Raw genomic sequence first — 25,288 nt, 5'->3', positions numbered from 1 at the left:
GGTGCTCTACCATTATAAGTATTGCACCACTGCTGAGAAGTGCTGGTGCTCTACCATTATAGGTATTGCACCAATGCTGAGAAGCGCAGGTACTCTACCATTATAAGTATTGCACCACTGCTGAGAAGTGCTAGTACTCTACCATTATAGGTGTAGCACCACTGCTGAGAAGTGTTGGTGCTCTACCATTATAAGTATTGCACCACTGCTGAGAAGTGCTGGTACTCTACCATTATAGGTATTGCACCACTGCTGAGAAGTGCTGGTACTCTACCAGTATAGGTATTGCACCACTGCTGAGAAGCGCAGGTACTCTACCATTATAAGTATTGCACCACTGCTGAGAAGTGCTAGTACTCTACCAATATAAGTATTGCACCACTGCTGAGAAGTGCTGGTGCTCTACCATTATAAGTATTGCACCACTGCTGAGAAGCGCAGGTACTCTACCATTATAGGTATTGCACCACTGCTGAGAAGTGCAGGTACTCTACCATTACAGGTATTGCACCACTGCTGAGAAGTGCTGGTACTCTACCATTATAAGTATTGCACCACTGCTGAGAAGTGCTAGTACTCTACCAATATAATTTTTGCACCACTGCTGAGAAGTGCTGGTGCTCTACCATTATAAGTATTGCACCACTGCTGAGAAGTGCTGGTACTCTACCATTATAGGTATTGCACCACTGCTGAGAAGTGCTAGTACTCTACCAATATAATTTTTGCACCACTGCTGAGAAGTGCTGGTGCTCTACCATTATAAGTATTGCACCACTGCTGACAAGTGCAGGCACTCTACCATTATAGGTATTGCACCACTGCTGAGAAGTGCTGGTACTCTACCAGTATAGGTATTGCACCACTGCTGAGAAGCGCAACTCTACCATTATAAGTATTGCACCACTGCTGAGAAGTGCTAGTACTCTACCAATATAAGTATTGCACCACTGCTGAGAAGTGCTGGTACTCTACCATTATAGGTATTGCACCACTGCTGAGAAGTGCTAGTACTCTACCATTATAGGTGATGCACCACTGCTGAGAAGTGCTGGTGCTCTACCATTATAAGTATTGCACCGCTACTGAGAAGTGCTGGTACTCTACCATTATAGGTATTGCACCACTGCTGAGAAGTCCAGGTACTCTACCATTATAAGTATTGCACCACTGCTGAGAAGTGCTGGTACTCTACCATTATAGGTGTAGCACCACAGCTGAGAAGTTCTGGTACTCTAACATTATAAGTATTGCATCACTGCTGAGAAGTGCAGGTACTCTACCAGTATAGGTATTGCACCACTGCTGAGAAGCGCAGGTACTCTACCATTATAAGTATTGCACCACTGCTGAGAAGTGCTAGTACTCTACCAATATAAGTATTGCACCACTGCTGAGAAGTGCTGGTGCTCTACCATTATAAGTATTGCACCACTGCTCAGAAGCGCAGGTACTCTACCATTATAGGTATTGCACCACTGCTGAGAAGTGCAGGTACTCTACCAATATAAGTATTGCACCACTGCTGAAAAGCGCAGGTACTCTACCATTATAGGTATTGCACCACTGCTGAGAAGTGCAGGTACTCTACCATTACAGGTATTGCACCACTGCTGAGAAGTGCTGGTACTCTACCATTATAAGTATTGCACCACTGCTGAGAAGTGCTAGTACTCTACCAATATAATTTTTGCACCACTGCTGAGAAGTGCTGGTGCTCTACCATTATAAGTATTGCACCACTGCTGAGAAGTGCTGGTACTCTACCAATATAGGGGTAGCAACACTGCTGAGAAGTGCTGGTACTCTACCAATATAGGGGTTGCACCACTGCTGAGAAGTGCTGGTGCTCTACCATTATAAGTATTGCACCACTGCTGAGAAGTGCTGGTGCTCTACCATTATAGGTATTGCACCAATGCTGAGAAGCGCAGGTACTCTACCATTATAAGTATTGCACCACTGCTGAGAAGTGCTAGTACTCTACCATTATAGGTGTAGCACCACTGCTGAGAAGTGTTGGTGCTCTACCATTATAAGTATTGCACCACTGCTGAGAAGTGCTGGTACTCTACCATTATAGGTATTGCACCACTGCTGAGAAGTGCTGGTACTCTACCAGTATAGGTATTGCACCACTGCTGAGAAGCGCAGGTACTCTACCATTATAAGTATTGCACCACTGCTGAGAAGTGCTAGTACTCTACCAATATAAGTATTGCACCACTGCTGAGAAGTGCTGGTGCTCTACCATTATAAGTATTGCACCACTGCTGAGAAGCGCAGGTACTCTACCATTATAGGTATTGCACCACTGCTGAGAAGTGCAGGTACTCTACCATTACAGGTATTGCACCACTGCTGAGAAGTGCTGGTACTCTACCATTATAAGTATTGCACCACTGCTGAGAAGTGCTAGTACTCTACCAATATAATTTTTGCACCACTGCTGAGAAGTGCTGGTGCTCTACCATTATAAGTATTGCACCACTGCTGAGAAGTGCTGGTACTCTACCATTATAGGTATTGCACCACTGCTGAGAAGTGCTAGTACTCTACCAATATAATTTTTGCACCACTGCTGAGAAGTGCTGGTGCTCTACCATTATAAGTATTGCACCACTGCTGACAAGTGCAGGCACTCTACCATTATAGGTATTGCACCACTGCTGAGAAGTGCTGGTACTCTACCAGTATAGGTATTGCACCACTGCTGAGAAGCGCAACTCTACCATTATAAGTATTGCACCACTGCTGAGAAGTGCTAGTACTCTACCAATATAAGTATTGCACCACTGCTGAGAAGTGCTGGTACTCTACCATTATAGGTATTGCACCACTGCTGAGAAGTGCTAGTACTCTACCATTATAGGTGATGCACCACTGCTGAGAAGTGCTGGTGCTCTACCATTATAAGTATTGCACCGCTACTGAGAAGTGCTGGTACTCTACCATTATAGGTATTGCACCACTGCTGAGAAGTCCAGGTACTCTACCATTATAAGTATTGCACCACTGCTGAGAAGTGCTGGTACTCTACCATTATAGGTGTAGCACCACAGCTGAGAAGTTCTGGTACTCTAACATTATAAGTATTGCATCACTGCTGAGAAGTGCAGGTACTCTACCAGTATAGGTATTGCACCACTGCTGAGAAGCGCAGGTACTCTACCATTATAAGTATTGCACCACTGCTGAGAAGTGCTAGTACTCTACCAATATAAGTATTGCACCACTGCTGAGAAGTGCTGGTGCTCTACCATTATAAGTATTGCACCACTGCTCAGAAGCGCAGGTACTCTACCATTATAGGTATTGCACCACTGCTGAGAAGTGCAGGTACTCTACCATTACAGGTATTGCACCACTGCTGAGAAGTGCTGGTACTCTACCATTATAAGTATTGCACCACTGCTGAGAAGTGCTAGTACTCTACCAATATAATTTTTGCACCACTGCTGAGAAGTGCTGGTGCTCTACCATTATAAGTATTGCACCACTGCTGAGAAGTGCTGGTACTCTACCAATATAGGGGTAGCAACACTGCTGAGAAGTGCTGGTACTCTACCAATATAGGGGTAGCACCACTGCTGAGAAGTGCTGGTGCTCTACCATTATAAGTATTGCACCACTGCTGAGAAGTGCTGGTGCTCTACCATTATAGGTATTGCACCAATGCTGAGAAGCGCAGGTACTCTACCATTATAAGTATTGCACCACTGCTGAGAAGTGCTAGTACTCTACCATTATAGGTGTAGCACCACTGCTGAGAAGTGCTGGTGCTCTACCATTATAAGTATTGCACCACTGCTGAGAAGTGCTGGTACTCTACCATTATAGGTATTGCACCACTGCTGAGAAGTGCTGGTACTCTACCAGTATAGGTATTGCACCACTGCTGAGAAGCGCAGGTACTCTACCATTATAAGTATTGCACCACTGCTGAGAAGTGCTAGTACTCTACCAATATAAGTATTGCACCACTGCTGAGAAGTGCTGGTGCTCTACCATTATAAGTATTGCACCACTGCTGAGAAGCGCAGGTACTCTACCATTATAGGTATTGCACCACTGCTGAGAAGTGCAGGTACTCTACCATTACAGGTATTGCACCACTGCTGAGAAGTGCTGGTACTCTACCATTATAAGTATTGCACCACTGCTGAGAAGTGCTAGTACTCTACCAATATAATTTTTGCACCACTGCTGAGAAGTGCTGGTGCTCTACCATTATAAGTATTGCACCACTGCTGAGAAGTGCTGGTTCTCTACCATTATAGGTATTGCACCACTGCTGAGAAGTGCTAGTACTCTACCAATATAATTTTTGCACCACTGCTGAGAAGTGCTGGTGCTCTACCATTATAAGTATTGCACCACTGCTGACAAGTGCAGGCACTCTACCATTACAGGTATTGCACCACTGCTGAGAAGTGCTGGTACTCTACCAGTATAGGTATTGCACCACTGCTGAGAAGCGCAACTCTACCATTATAAGTATTGCACCACTGCTGAGAAGTGCTAGTACTCTACCAATATAAGTATTGCACCACTGCTGACAAGTGCTGGTACTCTACCATTATAGGTATTGCACCACTGCTGAGAAGTGCAGGTACTCTACCATTATAGGAGTTGCACAACTGCTGAGAAGTGCTTATACTCTACCATTATAGGTGTTGCCCCACTGCTGAGAAGTGCAGGTACTCTCCCTTTCAAATTAAAGACGTGCAGGTACTGAGTACTGGACAGCACATGCCAATGTAAAGCAGGACAGTTATCATTCTGAGGTCACCAGGGTAGTAGAAAATGTCGCTTGTCGATTGTTGAGCTAATAGAAGGCGGTAGAAATATGCAGCGGTAGAAACAGACAGGGATAGCTAAATAAGTGCTGTTCGCAAGGGGAGCTGCATGCGGCAAGAACATGTCCGCAGCCGGTCCGAAAGAGTGTATAACGCCATGTATTACCATTGCCCGAGGGTGGATCGGGCCAGGACTCACCAGAAGTGAAGCCCCGAGTGGGCCATGCTGCCCTCTGCTTCCCTCAGGGTAATATATAGCACATTACTCCTGGATCTGCAGGTGTGGTCTATGCCCTGCTGCTCTTTCCTGTGCATTAGGCATGCACACAGGTAGTTATGCAGGCTCAGAGCAGTCTCATTGCATAGGCCCATAGTGCAAGCAGCTAAGATGAATAGCTTGACTTCATTAGGATCCATCTGACCTCTGCTGTGGGGATGACGTGATTTGACCTTTGCACTGTAGTAATAAATGCGCGAATCCGCGTTTAGCGCACACACAAGGAGAACAGAATATTCCAAACAGTATGAGTGGCTGGTGCAGAAAGGGTGCGGGGTAGAGAGTGTAATAGAGGGATGCACAAAGGCCCAGAGAGGGGAGTTACAGTGGGATTGGACCTCAGCTCCTTTCTGAGTGCCAAGGTGAGGGGACGAGGGCAGTGATGGGATGGTCAATGGACATGCACAATGATTTCCCAACAGGCTGGCACCACTGAAAGGCTGGTAGGTCTGGAGAAGAGTCAGGCATATGCCAGATTTGAAGACTCCTTGGACTAATGCATCCAATAGTGGGATCTGTATTTACACCCACGGTCACAGGTCTAACCCTAGTAAGGCCAGTACGACCTTCATGCTCCCAAGGTCAATACAATGTGTCCCATTCATTTAGGTAACAAGGCATCTGCCCTTAGTGCAGAGATTCCCCATCAGGGGGAACACGCGCCATAGAAATACACATATATATTGTCGAGTCAAGAAGATGCATTCTTTACATTGGCTGACTCCCCTGCGGTGCAAATCTTCCAACTGGACCATAGCCAAGGCTGACTTGATTACGATGGCAGATATTTCAAGACCCTACAGGTCTCCTGATATTTCATGTGACCAACATTGCATTCGTATATCTTTATAACACTTCTCACAAAAGCTGAAATACGTGAACTCTGCTCCTAGGGCACCTTGAGGCAGGCCTGGCCAGGGACGACTCTAAGAAAATATTCTCACTGCATATGGGAGTACTGCAGAATGGAGGTTCAAGAATACATCCCTAGTAGAGAGGTTACATCTGTGGAGTGAGATCAAATCCGAGTACACAAACTAGCAGGCACCTTAAATAGGCCCTCGCCTTGGCTTTAAAGTCCACAGCACTTTCCATGCGGAGGCACAGGCCCAAACATAATATGAAAAGTGATAGTACAGGGTACAGAATAGACATGTTGCTAAAAATCCTGGGCTGAATGAAGGTGACAGAGATGCTGAACAGAAAGTGAAAACCAACAAAGCAAGTGAAACATATTCAGCGCCAGACTGGGTATGAAAATCAGCCCTGGCAACAATGTTCAAACCAGCTGCACACAGCTTGGTGCTGGTGAGCAGAGGGAGCAAGCAATCTTTTATTGACTGGATACCTGTGTTGAGGGTCTGCCCGAAAACACATTTTGAGAAAAAAAGCTTTAAAAGGTGCAAATTAAATCCCACCTTTTTGCATAGATGAGCTAAGCATGTTCAGTGCTCTACCAGGCAGTGCAATCAGACCTGATTGCAGCCCATCTCTGTGCAAACCACCGAGGGAAGGCCAAGGAGCCCACATGTCCAGCAGTCGTTTTGGCCCTGGAACTGATAGATTCACACTGGACGCGCAGTCTGGACTCCTGGCCCAGTAAGAGTGAGATTAGACAGAGGAGGACTTTAATGGCACAGTGGTCAGAGAGGGTGGAGCCAAATAGGGAAGAGGGATTCTCTACATCTGCAGCTTAAGGACATTATGGTCCGACCCATTCTTAGAGGAGAAAAGGCTGGACCGCATCTGTTAGCCACATGGGATTATTTACAGAAAGGACAGAACTGATGCCCTGGGCCAGACCCAGGACTTGAAAGCGTGCACACTTCGCTAAAACCTTGGCACGACTGTTGGCATGGATGCAACACCAGGGCAGCAGGCCCCTCGACCTCATGGGAGCCAGCTCACAATCAACTTTCAAGTGCAGTTATCACTGATATTTTTATTTTGAGCATATTTCAGTCAATGTATGAAACTCTATATTAAAAGATATTTCACAAAGTCATATAACCTGTGGTTGAGTAAGCTAAAGTGGATTACTGTTATCAATAGATGAGCTGGCGAGGCGACTGAAGCAAATCAAAGACATTTTGTTTTGAAACACACAATCATAACTCATGTACTGGTGATGCAACCAGACACGAACGAGTGTTATGACATGATCTATACATGTTAATCTGTTTGGAATAGAGTTAGGTCCTAATGAAGCAAGAACACTAGTCCAATTCTGTTTTTTGGGCCTGATTTAGCGATTGGCAGGGTGCCTCCCGTCCGTCAGGGTGGCAAAGGACGTTCATTCATGCCCAGTGCACATGTCATGCCCGGCACCTGACGCAATCTGATCTATAGGTATTTAAAGACCATTCCTTCAGCAAAGTGTGCATGAGTTCAGGGCCTGACTTTGGCAACCCCCATTGTTGTACCTACCACATCTGCCCAGAGTGCCTACAGATGGTTTTCACATTCATGAAATTTGTGGCAAACTGCTTATGTTCACAAGTGATTGACATGCCATAGATTATTAATAAACTTTAAAAATTGAAAAGGTTGCGGGGGAGCCTGACGTGAGATTTCACTGTGGTTGTTCATGGTCACAGAACGCATCTTGCATCCAAAGTGCTTAGGAAATTAGCATGGACAGTTCCATAACAATAAGCGACATTGCATAGAACTAAAGCGAGCGCAATGCGTCATTGTTGACATCTGCAGTGACACGAAGGTCACATCTTTCAAGGCCAGCTGTGCATTCTCCTCCTCTGAGGTCGGTAAACTTATGATCATTTCATCAGGTGATTGTAGTACCTTCGTGTTTACAGTGTCCTTAAATGGCAAAACCTGTGCATGACAGTGATTGTATTAACTCTATATGTTGGGTAGTGACATGCAATCGTGATTGGCCATCTAATTCGGGTTCTTTCTGTGATCCTAGGGCTGGGTGCAGAAGTCCCAGAGCTGGAAGGAGCAACACCCCTGGCTCTTCGCTTTTGACAGCAGCAAAGAGCACCTCTCGTCTGTGCAGTCCTTGCCTCCTGGTCCCGACAACCAGCAGTCGACACACTGGAACCCACCCCGCTGCGGCGTGCCGGACTTCCCGGTGCAACCAGATGGCCAGATTGGCCGGAATCGCCAGAAACGCTTTGTGCTTTCAGGGGGGCGCTGGGAGAAGACGGACCTGACCTACAAGTAAGTCTGGAAGCCTCGCTTCTCACCGCAGAGCTATCCGCGCCCTCGCCCTGCTGGTGTTCCCCATTCATCATACCTCTTTTCACTCCTGTCCAGACCAACATGGCAACCTTGCTGCTCCTGTCACTGCATCTACCAGCCTGCTTTTCTCACCTTACTACCTCTACACGTCAGCAACTGTGCCTACATGCTCTTCTCTATCCACAGTGTCTCGTTTCCATTTCTGGTCTGTGTTTCCCTTCTTACAACAACAAAGACAGATTTCATATTGAATGAATGAATGAATGAATGAATGACAAACAAATGAATAAATGTATTTTATCAATTAATAAAAATTGTTACAAAGAAATCGGGCAAAAATATCTCCGCCCGCACACTTTCTTCAATGAATGAATGAATGAATAGTAGCTTTATAAAGCGCGGACTTAGCCCATGGGCATCAAGGCGCTACAGAGGACTAGTGCACAGGCAAGTAAAGATGATCATATCACAGTTTGTGTTAAAAGCCAAGTTTTCAAGGCATTGCGGAAAAGAGCATGAAACACAAGGCCTGATAACTCAACAGGAAGAGAGTTCCATAGCCTAGCAGCAGCTGAGGAAAAGGCACTGCCTCCCCATCTAACCTTTTTGTACCTTGGGACTACCAGCAAGTTCTTGCTGGCAGACCTAAGCTGCTTGGTAGGGACATAGCGGTGAAACATTGCTTTAATAGCATCCGAACCTTGGCCATAGTAAAGTCATAACACTTAAGCAATGCGCAACAGATAAAAGAGATATAAACCATATATTAAAACCGTAAAAAAGTTATTTCACCTGGTGTGCAAATTTCGCTAATCTGGCCAGTTCCATTGGGACCTCCAAATTGAAAAGTAGTTTCATGGCATCTGTGCAAGTACGTGTGCCATATTTTAAAAGCAGAGGTTTCAATAAAGTGCTAAGTGCGTGATTCCAACAGTGACATATGCAAACCAAGTGAACCATGGATTCCTCATACTGGTGACACACGCTACAAGTAGTAACCGCCTCTAATGTTTTCCAGCTAGTGTTGATATCTTTTATCGGCAATACCATAAGTCTCACTGATAAGATTCACTTTAAGGCGGCATCAAGGTATGGCTGCCTCAATCGAACATGGTAGGAGCTAGCTTATATCCTAATGTTACTACTGGAAGACTCCAGCTCCTTCATGTCATCTTCCTTGGATAATAGTCTGACTTGTTTTTTTAAAATAGATTTTAAAATTCCAGGTTGATGAATAAAATCCTGCCAATGATTTTGCAGTGGAATATTCGCTGTTTGCTCTGGGCATACTTTAATAGAGGCTTCCGCTGCTTCTGTTTCTCAGGTGTCTAGAAGTGAATGTGGAGTTCGTGTGCTTGTTACATGTGGGCACACAAAAGCGGAACAGGAACCTTCACACTTATAAAAATGTTGATAATTTGCCTCTCCACTATTAATCAAGAATATTACTCTAAAAGAATGGAACGACCTGTACAAAGAGTCTTTTTTAAAGCTCCTGGCAAAAGGTAAGCTTTTACAAGGATCGGTTTCCACACACTCCCTAAGCGATTTCTATTTTGGTGAATATGGCGTCCTGTGGTTCTGAAGAGGCAATTCAGTGGCGGTTCTTCCATTGGGACGTCAGGCATTGTCCCCCTATTTATGTTGCCCCAAACTCCCAGAGTGCCCCCTTAATCCCCATAGTGCCCCCCATTAGCCCCTTTATGAAATGTGAAACATTTTTAAAATTTTTATTTCAGGCCACAGCCTTTTTTTACAGCCACGGGCCTGGTTGCAGCAGGAGGGTGCGGATACGTGGTAGAGCATGTGGGGTTGGGGCTTAACATTGACATCAGCAGGCACTAGGAGGGCTACTAGTAGCCATGAATGCTATGCAATGAGTTTGCAGTGCACATGTGAGGTTGGCTGGTTGACTTTCTGTGACCATTCCGACATGCGCACTAATGTCTAGAGATGCCTCGCCCCCTGCACCGTTAGGGAGCCGGGGGCGTGGGGGGAGGGGGGTCACAGCAGAGTGACTAAGCATCTGCACTGACTTGGAATACCTTTGCATCTGTTTTGGCATTTTTTCGTTTGCGTTTTAGCCAGTAGGATTTTACTCTTGACGGAGTACATTTATTTGCAGAGTTCTGTTTCCTTTAAGTTTCATTTTTTCGTTTGAAAGTATGTGTCCTCATATTTCTGAAAAAATATGAATGCGTTTTCATCATTAGTCTCTTGTGGAAGGCGCATGGACTGTTTGGACTCTCACTCTAACTACGTTTGTGACCCTGAAACTTTCCTGAGTCCGACTTGGATGGCCAAGTTTAAAATAAATGTTTTACATCACCCGCCAGGGCCTATTATTTGTGTTTGTGAGACTGGGAGTGTATAACATACTTTACTCCCTGAATTTGTGATTGCGTGCGACATTGCCTGAAATCTTCCCACTTCACTTGACCTATTACTTGGTGCGTTTTACATATAGTACACCGGTTACAAAATGGCAGCAGTCGGGCTGGTAGTGGTGTAAACATTGAAATTCACAAACATTTAAGACTTTGGGGCAGATTTATGTTAACTGGCGCATCCCCAGGGATGCGCCAGTTAATGTGCGCCACAGTGCGCCACTGCTTCGCCACCCATGGTGCGCCGCATTTACAATGCGGCGCACCATGGTGCAAGGCAGTGAAGATGCGTGACGCATCTCTCGGCGTACGGGCGGCGCATTGCAGGAGTCATGTCGCAAGTGCGACATGACTCCTGCAATGCACAGGGGCTACCTCTTCAATGCATGTTGCGTCACCCTTACGCCTGCTTCAAGCAGGCGTAAGGAATTGACGTTGAAAGTGACTGAGTGAAATCTCATAGATTTCACTCAGCCACTTTTAGGAGACGTTCCTGCGCAGGAACGCCCCCCCTGCGCAGGAACGCCTCCTTATGGCGCAGGGCTTTCCAACGTGACGCATCTCCTAGATGCGTCACGTTGTAAATAGGGCGCATTGTTTGCGCTGCCGTTGCATCACATTAAGTGACGCAATTGCGGCACAAAGAGGCGCAAGGGCCTCATAAATCTGCCCCTTTGTCTTTAAGTTAACATTTTATCTCTGGCAGACTGAGATGAAATGTTAACTTAAAGACAAAGGGGCATATTTACAAGCCCCTATCACCACCAGAACAACAGTTGTTTTGATGTTGTGGTGGCGATACTGACTTTGCCCTATTTACAAGGCAGCATTAAGCAACTTAATGTGATATGCCTGCCTCAATGACTGCCTGTGTTATGGCTCGTCTTTCATATGTCAGGGTGCCTCACACAGCAAATTTACTCCCCAACATATTTTCTCACTAGTGGAGAACGGTTGGTGCATTTGGTATAAAATTCACTGACACTAAAGCGCCTTCCACATTACTTCAAACCCTGACCCGTGGCTGGTTGGAGATAGAGGGCAGAGACAGAGATGGGTGGCCGGCGGCTGGTGGCAAAGTGCACTTTAAACTGTGGTCTCCAGTTGTGCAGATAGCACCCTCTGCAGCTCCTCACATGCAGCGCCTCCTGACCGTGAAGTGATAAGTGCTGTTTGGGATGTGAACCTCGAGTTAAGACTGTCAATCTCACTCATTTCAGAAACTCAAAAATCCGATCCTGGCCTTTTTGATTTTAAATAACCCTCGTGGGTTGCCGGCCGAAGCCCACACACAGATACCTTCTACACAAAAAGGCATCTTCAAGAAGCTTGCCTCAGTTGTTCCTTCGCGAAACAAAAGGCAGCATGTTGAGACGTGCGGATGCCTGCAGAGTGCTGTTTGTTTGAAAGTTCACTTTAGGTGAGGGGCTCGCTCCGCCCCTAGAAAAAGAAAGTGTTTTTTGGGTGTGTTTGTGTGTTTTTGCGTGAGTGTGTGCATACATGAGCATTTTTGTGCATGTGTGTATGATTGTATGTATGCATATGTGCCAGTATGTGGTTTTGTGTACAGAAGCATGTGTGTGTTTGTGCCTGCGAGAGCTCGTGGTTGTATGTTGTGTGTGTGCAGGCCTCTCCCGTTCTCCCTATTCTTTACAAAATACTCCAAGCCATTGGTATTATATTTGCTGCTCCTTCCTGCTTCAGTACATCACGTGTCTCAAGTGACATGGTCTTGGTTTTTGCTTTTCTTATTTCATGTGACTCGGTGCCCCTCTGCCTTTATTTTCATTGTACTTGCTCGGTGTCTTTTGTACGTCTATTCTGTTCCGTCTCGCGGCTTGAACTGGCAGAGATTGACCCTTCGAAATTACATTTCCGGGTTTCCAGGCATATTAAAGAGGGGCTCACAACATAGTGTAGTGACAATTGAGCCCTCTCTTTTCATTGAGGACAGAAATAAACATTGCTGTCTGGAACCTTGCATCTGCATGTCTCTACCGAAGTCGTTTTCCTCAACAGCTTTAATTCTCTCCTTTTTGTGTATTCTTAGTTTCATCTCCTCCAATTCTCTATCTCCACAGTGAACCCAACACGCACACTCCACTTACCCGTGATCACTGCGTTTTCTTTTCTTGCTGACGTATTTTGACAGCTGAGTGTCCCATAGAGTCCAAGGACGGAGAGCGCCTCTAGTGTGAACACCTTTATGACCCACTGATAGGCTCGCAGGTCCAGAGTTCTCAATATTGCTCTGTTACAAACACCCCCAAAACCTGAACTCACCCTAATAGACATGTTAATGCAGTAGGATATGGGGCAGTCATTAATGTATTTAAATGTTTTCAAGACTACACATTCAAAATTGCTTTATAAACCTTGCTGTCACACAAAATCATTTCTAAAAATTAGCTTTAAAATACATTTGCCCCTCTTTTAAAAAAAATATTCTCAGGGAAATCACTCCAACTTCCCTTAAGTCTGTTCGGCTCACACACATTGCTTACTCGTTAAGTAAAACTCATCCTCAACATTTACACATCACAACTTTGAAATGTCACCAGCTGCCACTGAGAGGCATCGCGTTTGGATGTTGTATAAAATAAAGTGGAATCATTATTCAAAAGAGCATACATAGCATCAAACTTCCTTACGAAAAAATGTGTATGAATCACAGCTTTTGTTGAAAGATTTTCAATCAGTTTGAATGCCTGCAGGAAGAAGGAGCTCTAACTCAGATTTGAGCAAATATGGAATATTGACACAATTTGTATCAGGCACTAATGTTAATGCCCTGTGGTCTTCAGCTGAAGCTGCAAGAGTAGCGGTAGCAAGAAGGAGATTATTATTATGGTTAAAACCATGGAAACGTGATCAAAGCCAAAGATCTTCGGTTCATCGGCTACCCTTCCAGGGCATAAAACCATTTGGCCCAGAACTCAATCACTGATAGACCTGTCAGCCTTAGGGTAGTCTTCCCCCAAACTATTTGCCTTCCTCCTCTTAATTATTTTTGCTGATCTTGTTTTTGCTGGCCTTAGGACTTTGCACACTTTACAACTGCTAACCAGTGGTAAAGTGCTTGTGCTCAATCCTTAAAACATGGTAACACCGGCTTATCCCCAATTGGCATATTTTATTCACTTGTACATCCCTAGTAAAGTGGTACTACAGGTATCAGGGGCCTGTAAATTAATTGAATCTTTTTGGGCCTTCAGCACTGTTTGTGGCCCACACTCCGCTTGCCCTTTAAACCCTTCTCAGGTCTGCCATTTCAGCCTGTGTGTGCAGATGTAAACAGCCATTTTGACCTGGCAAAAATAAACCTTTTGCCAGGCCCAAGCCTTCCTTTTTAATATATATAAGACACCCCTATTGTAGGCCCTGCATAGCCCAGAGGGCAAGGATTAGCGTATTAAAAAGTTGCACATGTACCTTTAAGTTTTTCATGTCCAGGTAGTGAAAAACTCTTAATTTCATTTTTCACAACTGCAAGGCCTACCTCTTCCATATGCTAACATTGAGTTACCTTATTACATTTAATAAGCTGTAATTTCCAAATGGGAGCAGAGAACTAGTCCATGTTTGGTGCCTTTGGTATTGTAATGAAACATCCTTTATCATGGTAAAGTCGGATTTTAAATTACAATTTTGAAAATGCCGCTTTTAGAAAGTTGGCATTTTCCTTCCTTAGCCTTTTAAAGACTGTAGCCTGTCTCTGGGTCACATGACTGGATGTAGCTGATAGTAGTGCTTTGTGTATTTCTCCTAGACAGCTACGCACAATAGAGAGCTTAGGTGTGCCTGGATGGTCCATTTCTGGCAGGATGGGAGGATGGAGCTGTGCACAGCCCTACTTACACTTGAATGGGCTGTGTCCTGCCTCCACACAAAGAGCTGCATATCCCAGGCAGTTAGTCTGGAGACAGGGCAGGGAAGGCAGGAAGCCTGTGCACTTCAAAGAGAATTTCTAGAAGCTTCTCTCATCTGCTGGAGGAAGGGCACCAGGTATAAACATTGTACTTCAGTCCCCACCTCTTCAGTACACTTCTGGACCTGTGGATACTCTGCCAGGAAGAAGGACTGGTGTGTTGCTGAAAGGACTGTACCTCTACTGCTCTGAAGGAACTGCCGCCCTGCTGTGCTCACCTGCCTCATGCTGCCCACTGCTCTCTTACCTGGGTGAGAAGGACTGGACCTGGTTCTGTTGAACCCAGGAACCCAAAGTGACTCCAAGGGCTAGTTGGCTGGCTTTCTGACTAGAGCCTCAGTGGCAGAGAGCTCCAACAACCTTGAACTCAGCTCCTGGACTCTGCCACTTGTGAGTACTACCCTGCCACGAGGGGCCACCCCAGTCCTGGACTCTGGGAAGCAGCCCTGAAGAAGCTCTACCAACCCATCTGTGTACCCAGCAGGACCGATGCATCTCATCTGCTGCAGAGCCCAAGGGTCCTCCCGATGCAAGGGGTCCTCCCGATGCAAAGGACTTTGCATCGACCTCACAGCCTGCATCAGAAACCGCAACCTGTGTGAAGCTTCCCCGACACAGACCCTTGCATGTCTTGTTGACAGCAGCCTTGACAATGATACAGGTTCTCACATCGCGACCTCACAGCTCCTCAGAAAGATTAACCGCCTCAACAGCACAACACATCCTCAATACTGGACTGTGCATCTCAAGCCCTTGTCAACGGGATCCTTGACGACGACACCGGACTTTGCATCACAGCTCTATGGCACCTCGGAACTGAGACACAGTCTTGGCTGCACAATGCATCCTCATCGCAGAACCTCACAAAGCTCCGAAGCCAGGAACTAATGTACTTTGCCCTGCGGGCCTAACTGGACCCCTGTAGCCAGGCCACCCTCCATCGTGGTCAGCCTGAACATGGGACTTTGTCCTTTTCTGGTATGACCATATATCCACAGTTGGCACTTTGAGCTTTTTGGCACCATTTTCACTGAAATCTTAAAACCTGCACACCTCCAGTTCTACTGATTTGTTTTTTGTTGTTTTGGTCTTCTTGTATCTATTAAAAAAATGACTCTATTTTTCTAAACTGATGTGGGATCCTCTATGGTTTGCTTTCACTGTGTTACTGTTTGAAGGTTTGCACCAATACTTTACACTTTGCCTTGAAGTTAAGCCTGACTGATCTGTGCCGAGTTACCAGGGGTTTGAGCACAGGTTAATTTAGGGGTTGCTTGTGACTTCACACTGACAAGGATTGTGCTTTCTGCCTGAGTAGGGTTTCACTCTCCTCAACCAGTAACCTAATTTCTTACAACCACATTGTGCAGAAGTCTGCAGAAGAGAGAAAAATGTTAGAAACCCATCAGTAAGAAATTGTTTTCAGCAAAATAGTACTACTCAGTTATTTCATATAAACAAATGTCCCTTTCATAGTCATGCCTGTAGCCTGGAGACTGCCATGTCAAGAAAATCCAAGTTAGAACAAGCAAACCCATCAACAAAATGCAAAATCCTGACTGTATGGACAGTGGGAGGAGGTAAGCAGAAGGGGAAAAATTGCAAAATTGTATACCCAATGGAAAAGCTTTATAAAAGACATGAGTGGGCACTGAACTTCATAAAGAATGGATATCTCATAGAGTTAGCAACTTTACTTCCAAACCAACTATGAAGAGCAACACCTCTAACAGAAGAAAAGAGACAGTGAATGTTGCAAGGAATTCAAATTCTAATACAGAAAGCAGCAATAGTCACCTGTTCGTGGAAGCAGGGAAGACGTGGAATGAATTCAATAATCTTCTTGGTATTAAAACTGAATAGAAGCTACAGACTTGAAATCTGTGAAAAGTTTGTCTGTTGCACGCCATTCAGAATGATAATGTTACAAACAATAATTCCATTAAATTCAAAAGGAGATTTTATGGTGATATTAGACTTCCTGGATGCTTACTTTCATATACCAATTCGTCAAATCTTAATACTTCTCCCACAACATAAGATCTGCTATTAATGTCTCAAAATAATTGTTTAAGGTGATAAGAGATCTTACATCTCGCCAGCTCAACAGGAGTTGGAGAATTTGCTAGATTTTTACAAAAGTGTGGCCTCATTCTTTAAAGACAAGATTCTGAAGATCTTCTTGGAAGTTCAGGTATCTGAAGATGGCTCCGTTTTATCTTTGGAAGATGACTCTGTCGGGTACACCACTAATGGTGAATTGCCTACATTCTCCCCCATTCCAGTAGCAAAATTTAAAACTCTTCTGGGACAAATTACATCATGCTCTTTAGATGAACCTTGCTCGCCCACAGTGTTGCAACTCGCACCGGATTTAATTGCTGCTTTCTTGGAGAAAGTTTATTTGAAGGTTTTGGTGTTACGAGTATACCCCCAGTGCTTGAAAGAGGCGATTATCATTCCCTTCAAAATTAAACTTACTGGGTATCTGGGAGACCTGAAAAGTCTCTGATCTATTTCCCTGCTACCCGTACTGGCTAAAATTCTTGAGATCTGGGAGGCGCATCTATTCTAGTTATGCTAAACTTATCCGCAGCCTCCAAAAACCATATCTACACATCGGCTGTTGCAAAGATTTCAGCCGGGAGACTAAGGTGCAGCATTAAAGCTGCTAGAATCCTTTTCGGTGAATAGAACCCAAACAGTGAGCTGCAGGGATATCACGGCTGAATTTTTTCAGCTTCCCTGGGGAGTCCGGCAAATGTCCTCCCTGAGTCCCACCTTATTTAATCTTTATGTGGCCCTTTGGTCCATTCTTTTGGATTTCGGGTTTTGTCCTTTGCAGATGATACGTAAATCATTGTCTCTATAACCGGTGACTGGGCTGGAGTAGTTGACAAGTTCAGGTCTTGCATGGTTGAAGTCTGCACCTGGATGCAGATGAACTGGCCTAAAATAAATGCAGAGAAGGCAGAGATTGTGGTCTTTGGGGAGGAGAATTCAAGTTGTCATTGCGCTCATAACATGTCGCCTTGACTACGGTAATGTCCTGTATTTGAATAGCAACCAGTATTCGCTTACCAAGCTACAGATTATGCAGAATGCGGACACTTGGTTGGTGTTCGATGTTCCAAGACATGTTTCGGTGAGGGAGCGATTGCGAACCCTTCATTGGCTCCCAGTGAGGAAGCGGTAGAATTTTAAAGCCTTGTGTTTGTTCTATAAGGCCTTCTACCAGCAGGTGTCTCGCTATCTGAGACCCGCCTTCGAATAGTATCTTCCAAACAGACAATTGAGATCGGTAGGTCAGAGGAAAGTGATTGTTCCCAGATTCAGGAAGGCAAGTTGAGGGGAGCATGTACTTTCTGTGGCAGCGGCTAGGCTATGGAACACTTTCCATTCACAGATTGTGAGTCTTAATTCTTACCCTGTTTTTCGTTGGTACATGAAAACGTGGCTTTTCTCACAACCATAATTGCTTCAGCTTTTCTCCCCGGCTTGCTGGTTTAAGTGCTTTGATACCTTTCTGGTTTTATGCACTTTACAAATACAAAATGCAAATACAAATGGAGAAAGTCTAAAATATCCAAGATTTGCCTAAGGAGACCATCTCTAGGGCTGGATGGAACTCTCAGAGTTTCAGTCCGCGTAATTCCGCAGAGTTACATAAAAATTCTGCGAGATTCCGCAGAGTTCTACCCACCACTAATTATGACACTTCACCACTGCACTGTAAATGTCAGGAGGTAATACCATTCACTATGACATCATACGGAGATATGTTCACAAACACTCGAACAAAAGTGCCTTGAGGTACTGTGGTCCATTGTGACATCATCATTCCAACATTAAAAAGATGCGCTCATGGAATGGACGGTGCATATTGACATCACACAGTCCAGCAGTATAAAAGAAGGAAGGGGTAATACAGTTCAATATGATATCATGTAGTCACAAACATTGGAACAAATATTCCTTGAGGTGCTGTAGTACATTGAGACATCACACAGTCAAACATTCTAAAAGAGGTAAACATGGGAAGGGCGGTGCATTATTACATCACACATACCAGCAGTGTAAAAGATGGGAGGGTAGATACTATGCACTATAACATCATATATTCACAAACACTAGAACAAAAGTGCCTTTAGGGGCTGTGGTGCATTGTGACACCACACAGCTAAACATTCTAAAAGATGCGGTCATGAGAGCGGTGCATTATGACATTATGTGATCAAACCTTGTGAAGATTGTGGGTACAGAAAGGATCCTCGTCTGCGAAGTGAACACCATTGAGTGTGCTTTATAGGAGGTTAATTGCCACCTGGAACGGAACTCGGTAATGATCAGACCCAACAATCAGGTGGCAAAGAGTTATATCAACTGGCAGATGCCATGGGGGAATGGAGCCCTTGTAGAGATACAAATGGCCTTCTGACCCTGGGCAGAGACATTTTTTCTTGGATTAAAGCAATGTATATTCCATGGAATGAAAAGATTCAAGGAGACAGGCTCATCTCTGACATTCAAGCAAAGTCAGGATGTGAACTAGAAAATACAGAGCAGTCTGGCAGTCCATGGTTGGATTTATTTGCCTCCCCTAAACAACGTTCTTCTTCCTCTGTATTCTACAGCGATGTAGTTCCATCCAGTTTGGGCAATGGATGCTTTAGCAATCCCATGGCCGGAGGGAATTCTTTACACCTTCCTTCCTGTTCCCTCATCCTGTGATCTGGGAATAAGGTGTTGGTTGTCCTAACAGCCCCATTTCGGCCTTGTTGGCACGGATTTTGTTGTTTAAACTGAGAGAAATGACTGCTTGAAAAATAGTTACATCCTTCACCTGTCAGACTTCCAGAGCTATTGCAGAAACATATACGAAGTTTAGCTCTGATGGCATGGAATTTGTGAAGTTTGCCTTGAAATATCTAGGTTGAATTTGAGAAGTGCCAACTGATATTCAGTGTTCAAGAAAATATTCTGATGTGCTGAGGGATATGTGGAAAAGGGGGATATGGTGGACTTTGCGGCCCTGCAGGCAGAATTTCAAATGGGGAACGGAGAATTTTTGCATTATCAGCAGCTTAGACACGCCATACACGCACACATGAGCCAGGGGGACCAGCTACCTGAATATGCCCCGCTCGAAGGTAGGCTACTGCTAGACCCCATGATTGATAAAGCTATCTCCCTCACTTATAAAAATCTCATAAACAACCTCCCAGACCCACTGGAACCCCTGTGAGAAAGGTGGGAATCAGATGCTGCTAGAGGATGATGATTGGAGTGAGGCCCTCCAGTGTCCCCGGGAGGTGGCAATTCACGCCAGATTCAGGCTGGTTCAGCTACGTATCCTGCAGAGGTCATACACCCCACGTACGATACAGTACAGGATTGGATATGTAGCTTCACGATTTTGTTTACGGGGGTGTGAAGAGGAGGGCACTTTATTTCACATTCTATGGGAATGCACCAAAATTCGAGCATACTGGACCAGACTGACAGGTATAATGGGGGAGGTGGTTGGGATGGAGGTCCCGCTGGAGGCCCGATGGCATGTCCTGGGGGTGACGGGCGACATTACCTGGCCGAAATGGGACAAGACATGGCTGGCCATGGCAAGTATGGTGGCCAGGAGAAATATATCGAGGTTATGGGGGAGTGATCTATTGCCAACGGTGGAAGAGTGGGAGCGGGACTTGGATTTTTGCCAGAGGGCGGAGAAGGTTATCTATAAAAGCAAAGGCTGCCCCAAGAAATGGGAGAAAATATGGGCGGCATGGAGGCGATACGGGGGGACTGGATGGACACCCAAACTGGTTCTGCAATGGATTAATGGGGTGTATGCTAACAACATTATACTTCCTGTATGAATTGTTTGAGGATGTGGGTTGCCCTGTACCCCTAGGGCTCAAAGGACCGCTACTGTGGATAAAGATGGACGCATTATGGCATGGGAGGGAGCGGGATGGGGTGGTTGTCTGTATGGGGGAGAATTTAGTCTGGGGTACTAAAGGTGCCTTTGTTATTGCATAGGGGTGTCCTCAGGGGTTTGATCCTTGTATGTAGGCCAATTTGGGTATATATATTCAACACTTGCTTCTTATTCTAATCATTGGGAACATTTTCAAAAGTGGAATACAGAAAATCTGCTAGGCCCAAAATCTTATGATTCATTTAAAGTCCTTGACTTTTTAAGAGAAAGCGTTCAATAAGGTTTATTCTAGAAAAGAGGTCAGTGAGCTGCAGTTCAGTCTGCAGGATAGATCAGCGAGCTGCAATAAGAGGTTTTAGCGACTAATTAGATAACATGTTCCAAGTCATTGTAATTAGCCTTACCAAATATTCTAGAACCATGGCCCAATTTTTAAACAATAAACTTTTTTTCCCACCTAGCTTTAACAGACATGACGCGGGGCATTTTTAAAAATGTAATAGTAGTCACGCTTTCAAAATGCCATTAATTCCTAAAATAACACACTCTTTACAATATTTTCCATTCCTGTCTGACAGCAATTGTTTGTAAATGTCACAGCCTTGATCATGCCCTTTGATATATTGAATGTGGCCAAGATATTGATCTGCCCATAAAAGCGGCATATGGTGAACTGTACTGGGGATACAACACTTTTCAGAATGGGGTGCCGGCCTGTGACATCTGTGCACTCAACCCATAAAGCTTCTGAAAAATCTTGGTCTTGAGACCAATGCTGCTAGCAATATTGGAAAACCCTTTCTGCAGTAAAGTATGTGCATATTGGACAACATACTAGCAACAGCTGACATCTACCTAGCAGAATCAGTTGAGCGATTCCGGAATAGGGGCTACACCAAAAAAGTCCTGGATCAAGCTTTAAGTAAAGTCAAGCTACTTGATCGGGACACTTTGCTCACACCTAAAGATCCCATTAAGAACACCATTAAAGGTTCAGTCAGATTAGTCACCACCTTCTGTGCCCAGGAAAGGACCATCCGCCGCATTATCTGTGCGGAATGGCCCATTGTCTTGACTGACAACATCTTGGGACCTATTCTGCCTAGCTTACCAGCTATTACATTTAGGAGGGCACCATCCATGCGTGATGCCCTAGACAGACCTATGCCCGAGGTTCCATCTAAAAAGTCTTGGCTCAGTAAAAAGGGATTCTTTAAATGTACGTCTTGTCGGGCTTGCACATTTGCGAAGAACAGCACCCACTATGTAACAGCATTTAGTGAGGTTAAAATTCCTATTCAAGAATATTTATCGTGCAGGTCGGAATTTGTTATTTCCAAACTTAAGTGCACGTGCAATCTTGAATACATAGGGAGTACTAAACTCCCTGTGCATAACCGCATTTTGCAGCACATAAGGGCGATAGTAAATTCTGACTCCAACTATCCGGTTGCGAGACATTTCAAGGCTATCCACAATAACCAACTTAAGGACCTTGAATACACTGTCTTAAGTTCTGTTCCACATCCCGGACGGGGTGGGAACCGAGAAAGATTGTTAAGACAGAAAGAATCCCACTTTATTCTATCTCTCGATACCAGAGCCCCCAATGGATTAAACCTAACGGAAGACTTGTATAATTTCCTCTAAATTGCACAATACATAGGTCTCTTTTTTGTATCTTCCTTATCAAGCTCTAAGTAATTCTAAAATGCTGCATAAGAACTATCTGCATCATATTTTTCAGATTATACGACTTCTAGCTCTAACTGTAAAGATATTTCTTTCTGTATTCGTTATTTTCTTGGTTTGCTTTTGATACATCGATATCAACCTTGGACATAATTGTATATTTGCCCTCACTTTTTTCTCTCAATTGTTTGATTGATTAACTGAGGTTTATCTTACTAATAACAATTCTGTCTTTGTTTTTGTATATAATGAAGCTGCCACAAATTATGATTTGTGTTCTCTTTTCAGTTACCTCCTTAGCTGTTCGATTTTTTGAATCACGTAATTAAGCTTTCTATTGTACATAGCACTTTAGCAAATTAACTTGTATAATATTGACACCGTTTCTATATGTATATAGATATGAACTATGTTTTTCTTTGGTATGAAAAATTCCTTCAAATTGTATGAAAAATCTATTCTTGATTTTTTTAGGAATTGCATTATGGAGAATGAACTTATTTATATTTTAGAATGATTAGTTTATGAAATCTAAAGTTATTTCATGACACTTGTCGTCATTCTGTACTATTGGAGTTCTCTGTTTTGCTCTTTGACACTATGGGGCCCATTACGATGTCGGGCGGATTGCCCCCGCCAGGCTGGAGGTAGCCACCACCAGCCTGGCGGGGGCAATCCGCCCGACATCGTCCTTAGAATTCCCCCCGCCATATTAGGATGGGCAAATTGTAATGCCTTTCCGCGGCGGCGATGCCGCCACGGAAAGGCATGCGGTCTTCACTCCCCCCAGAGTGAAGGTGATGGGGGGGGTGCACACAGGGGTGGGGTACCTGTGGTACCCCCCTTTATTTGCATATACATAGCAGCATGCACCGCGCGGTGCCTGCCGCTTTGTATATGCAAATGCTACAATGCATTTATAGCATTGTGGCGGCAGGTGCTGGGAGCACCGCCCGCCACAATGCTATAAAAGCAGGATGTGCCCGCCACTGTGGCGGGCACATCCTAATCCCAACAACGGGACCCCCGCCCTAATGGCGGGCGGTCCAGATATCCGACAGGATGGCGGGCGGACAAAGTCCGCCCGTCATCCTAATGTGCCCCCTATGTCTTGATTTTTTTGCCAAATGCACAAACATATTAATTTAAAGATGGTTATACGTATTAATTAGCCTCTTTACATCAAATGGTTTATTTACCAGCTGTGTCTTTTCTTCAATAGTATGTTTTCTATTTTCTTTCACTTTAGAGGTGTGTCTTTAAAATTCTTTTCTACCTACTTCTTTGTTTACTATAAATTGGTAATGCATTCTGGGGCGCATCATGTGACCAAGCTCCCTTGTGGAGCGAAACGCGTCATGGATTGACATTGAAGTCTTTATTCTTTTCGTGTGAATACATTTTTACTCTGCTACTTATTTGAATACTGCCATTGTGTCCTGATTGCTGCGGATTAGGAGGTGACTCTTGAGGTCTTCACCTGGTCTTTTTTGCCGTGTACTGGAGAAACAGGAACATTGTTCAATATATATATATATATATATATATATATATATATATATATATATATATATATATATATATATATATATCGTAGCAAATTCTGTTTCCTCTGCGATTCCACACCAAACAGAAAGAAGGACCCCCAGCAGCAGGTAAGTTTTCAGTGGGAAGATTTATTTGCTCTCACAAAATGGTATTCCAGGCATGACGCGTTTCGGTTATCCAGTAACCTTGATCACATCTATATATGTTTTTTTTTTTCAAAACAAACGGTCCACAACCAGTGCGCACTATTCCCGCTGGTGTCTATGTCGAGGTTAGACCATACCTCGCTATTATGTCGTAGAACAAGGTTATCACGGCACTCCAGAAGTCGTGTCGTTTCAAATAGCTTTTATTAAAGCATAATAGTCACCACCATTACCACCACCAACGTTTCAGCCAAGAGATGGCCTTTGACACAGTTACGTGAGTCCCTCTTCACTTTCACCTTATATAGTGTATCATTTTAAACCCAGTATGATGCATTCTGGGACTTGCAGTTTTCCAAGAAGTCACAATCATATTTACACAGTGATGATTTCTTTTACACTTACATATTGGCATTTTAAACTCATTTATATTCATACTTTTTCTTTTTGTATACAAAAAACAAAAAACACATTTTGTCATGTGTATAGACTGTCATCCTGTTGGTTTAGTACCCACTTTCAGGATACTTAAATAGAATCCTGAAACTGGGTACTAAACCAACAGGGTCCAGAGTACAGCAAAGCAAATCCGGAGCATCATCACCCCACCGTGTACGGCAGGCAAAGAAAATCAAAAGAAATTGTGTATATTCTGTTGTTACGTTACTGTATATGCTTGTCAATAATAGGGAAACCTTGCTATAACTTCAACGTGTGCTTGGGAGTAGAATTCATATATTTTCGTTTTAATTGAATTTATTGTGAATTTATTATAAGTATTACTTTGTATAAATTATGCTGCAATTTCCACATAATTATGAATGGTGGTTGAAATTTAAAGAATTCTGAATGCTGCAGTAACTATTCTATGTTTATAGTAGCATTACGAGTACTTGATGGTGGACCAGGTACGGCTTGGCTAACTTGATAAAGGCCGTCCCGGCTGAAACGCGTTGTTTCTTTGCAAATAAATCACTTGTTGTGAATTTGGTGTGCCGCCTCATTCCATGGAGTGTGGACCATTTCGGATTATTGTGGCTGTCTGCCACCACTGCTGGCACTGACACATAAAGGCTGCCGTACAGTGTTTCCTGGCAGAAACTCGGAACTCATATATATATATATATATATATATATATATATATAATATATATAAATATATATATATCAATGCATTCTGTAGGTAGAAACGCGTCATGGCGGTGGTGCAGGTCGTTCAATAAAATCATTGCACCAAATACCGGGTCCGTGTTAAAACCTGTGTCGGGTCGGGGACAATCGATATTTGCCCGGCGGTATTGCCTCTGTGACCCTCTAGTTATTTAATCAATGAAGAGGCAGGCGCTGGAGACTGGAAAGCAGGAAACAAGGT

General features: G+C 44.2%; 1 protein-coding gene across 1 annotated transcript in view; it reads left to right on the top strand.

Moving 5' to 3' along the window:
• The window catches only part of LOC144792668 (stromelysin-3-like), a 145,655-nt gene that overhangs the window by 81,906 nt on the left and 38,461 nt on the right, over window positions 1-25,288 (top strand). Inside the window, exon 2 of the mRNA XM_078667816.1 lies at window positions 8,006-8,259. Within this exon, the coding sequence (XP_078523942.1) occupies window positions 8,006-8,259 (254 nt within the window). The remainder of the gene's footprint in view (window positions 1-8,005; window positions 8,260-25,288) is intronic.

The sequence above is a fragment of the Lissotriton helveticus genome, chromosome 11 (genome assembly GCF_964261635.1).
Source record: "Lissotriton helveticus chromosome 11, aLisHel1.1, whole genome shotgun sequence".
Lineage (NCBI taxonomy): Eukaryota > Metazoa > Chordata > Amphibia > Caudata > Salamandridae > Lissotriton > Lissotriton helveticus.
Note: the sequence above shows the minus strand (reverse complement) of the source record. Positions and strands in the feature narration are given on the sequence as shown.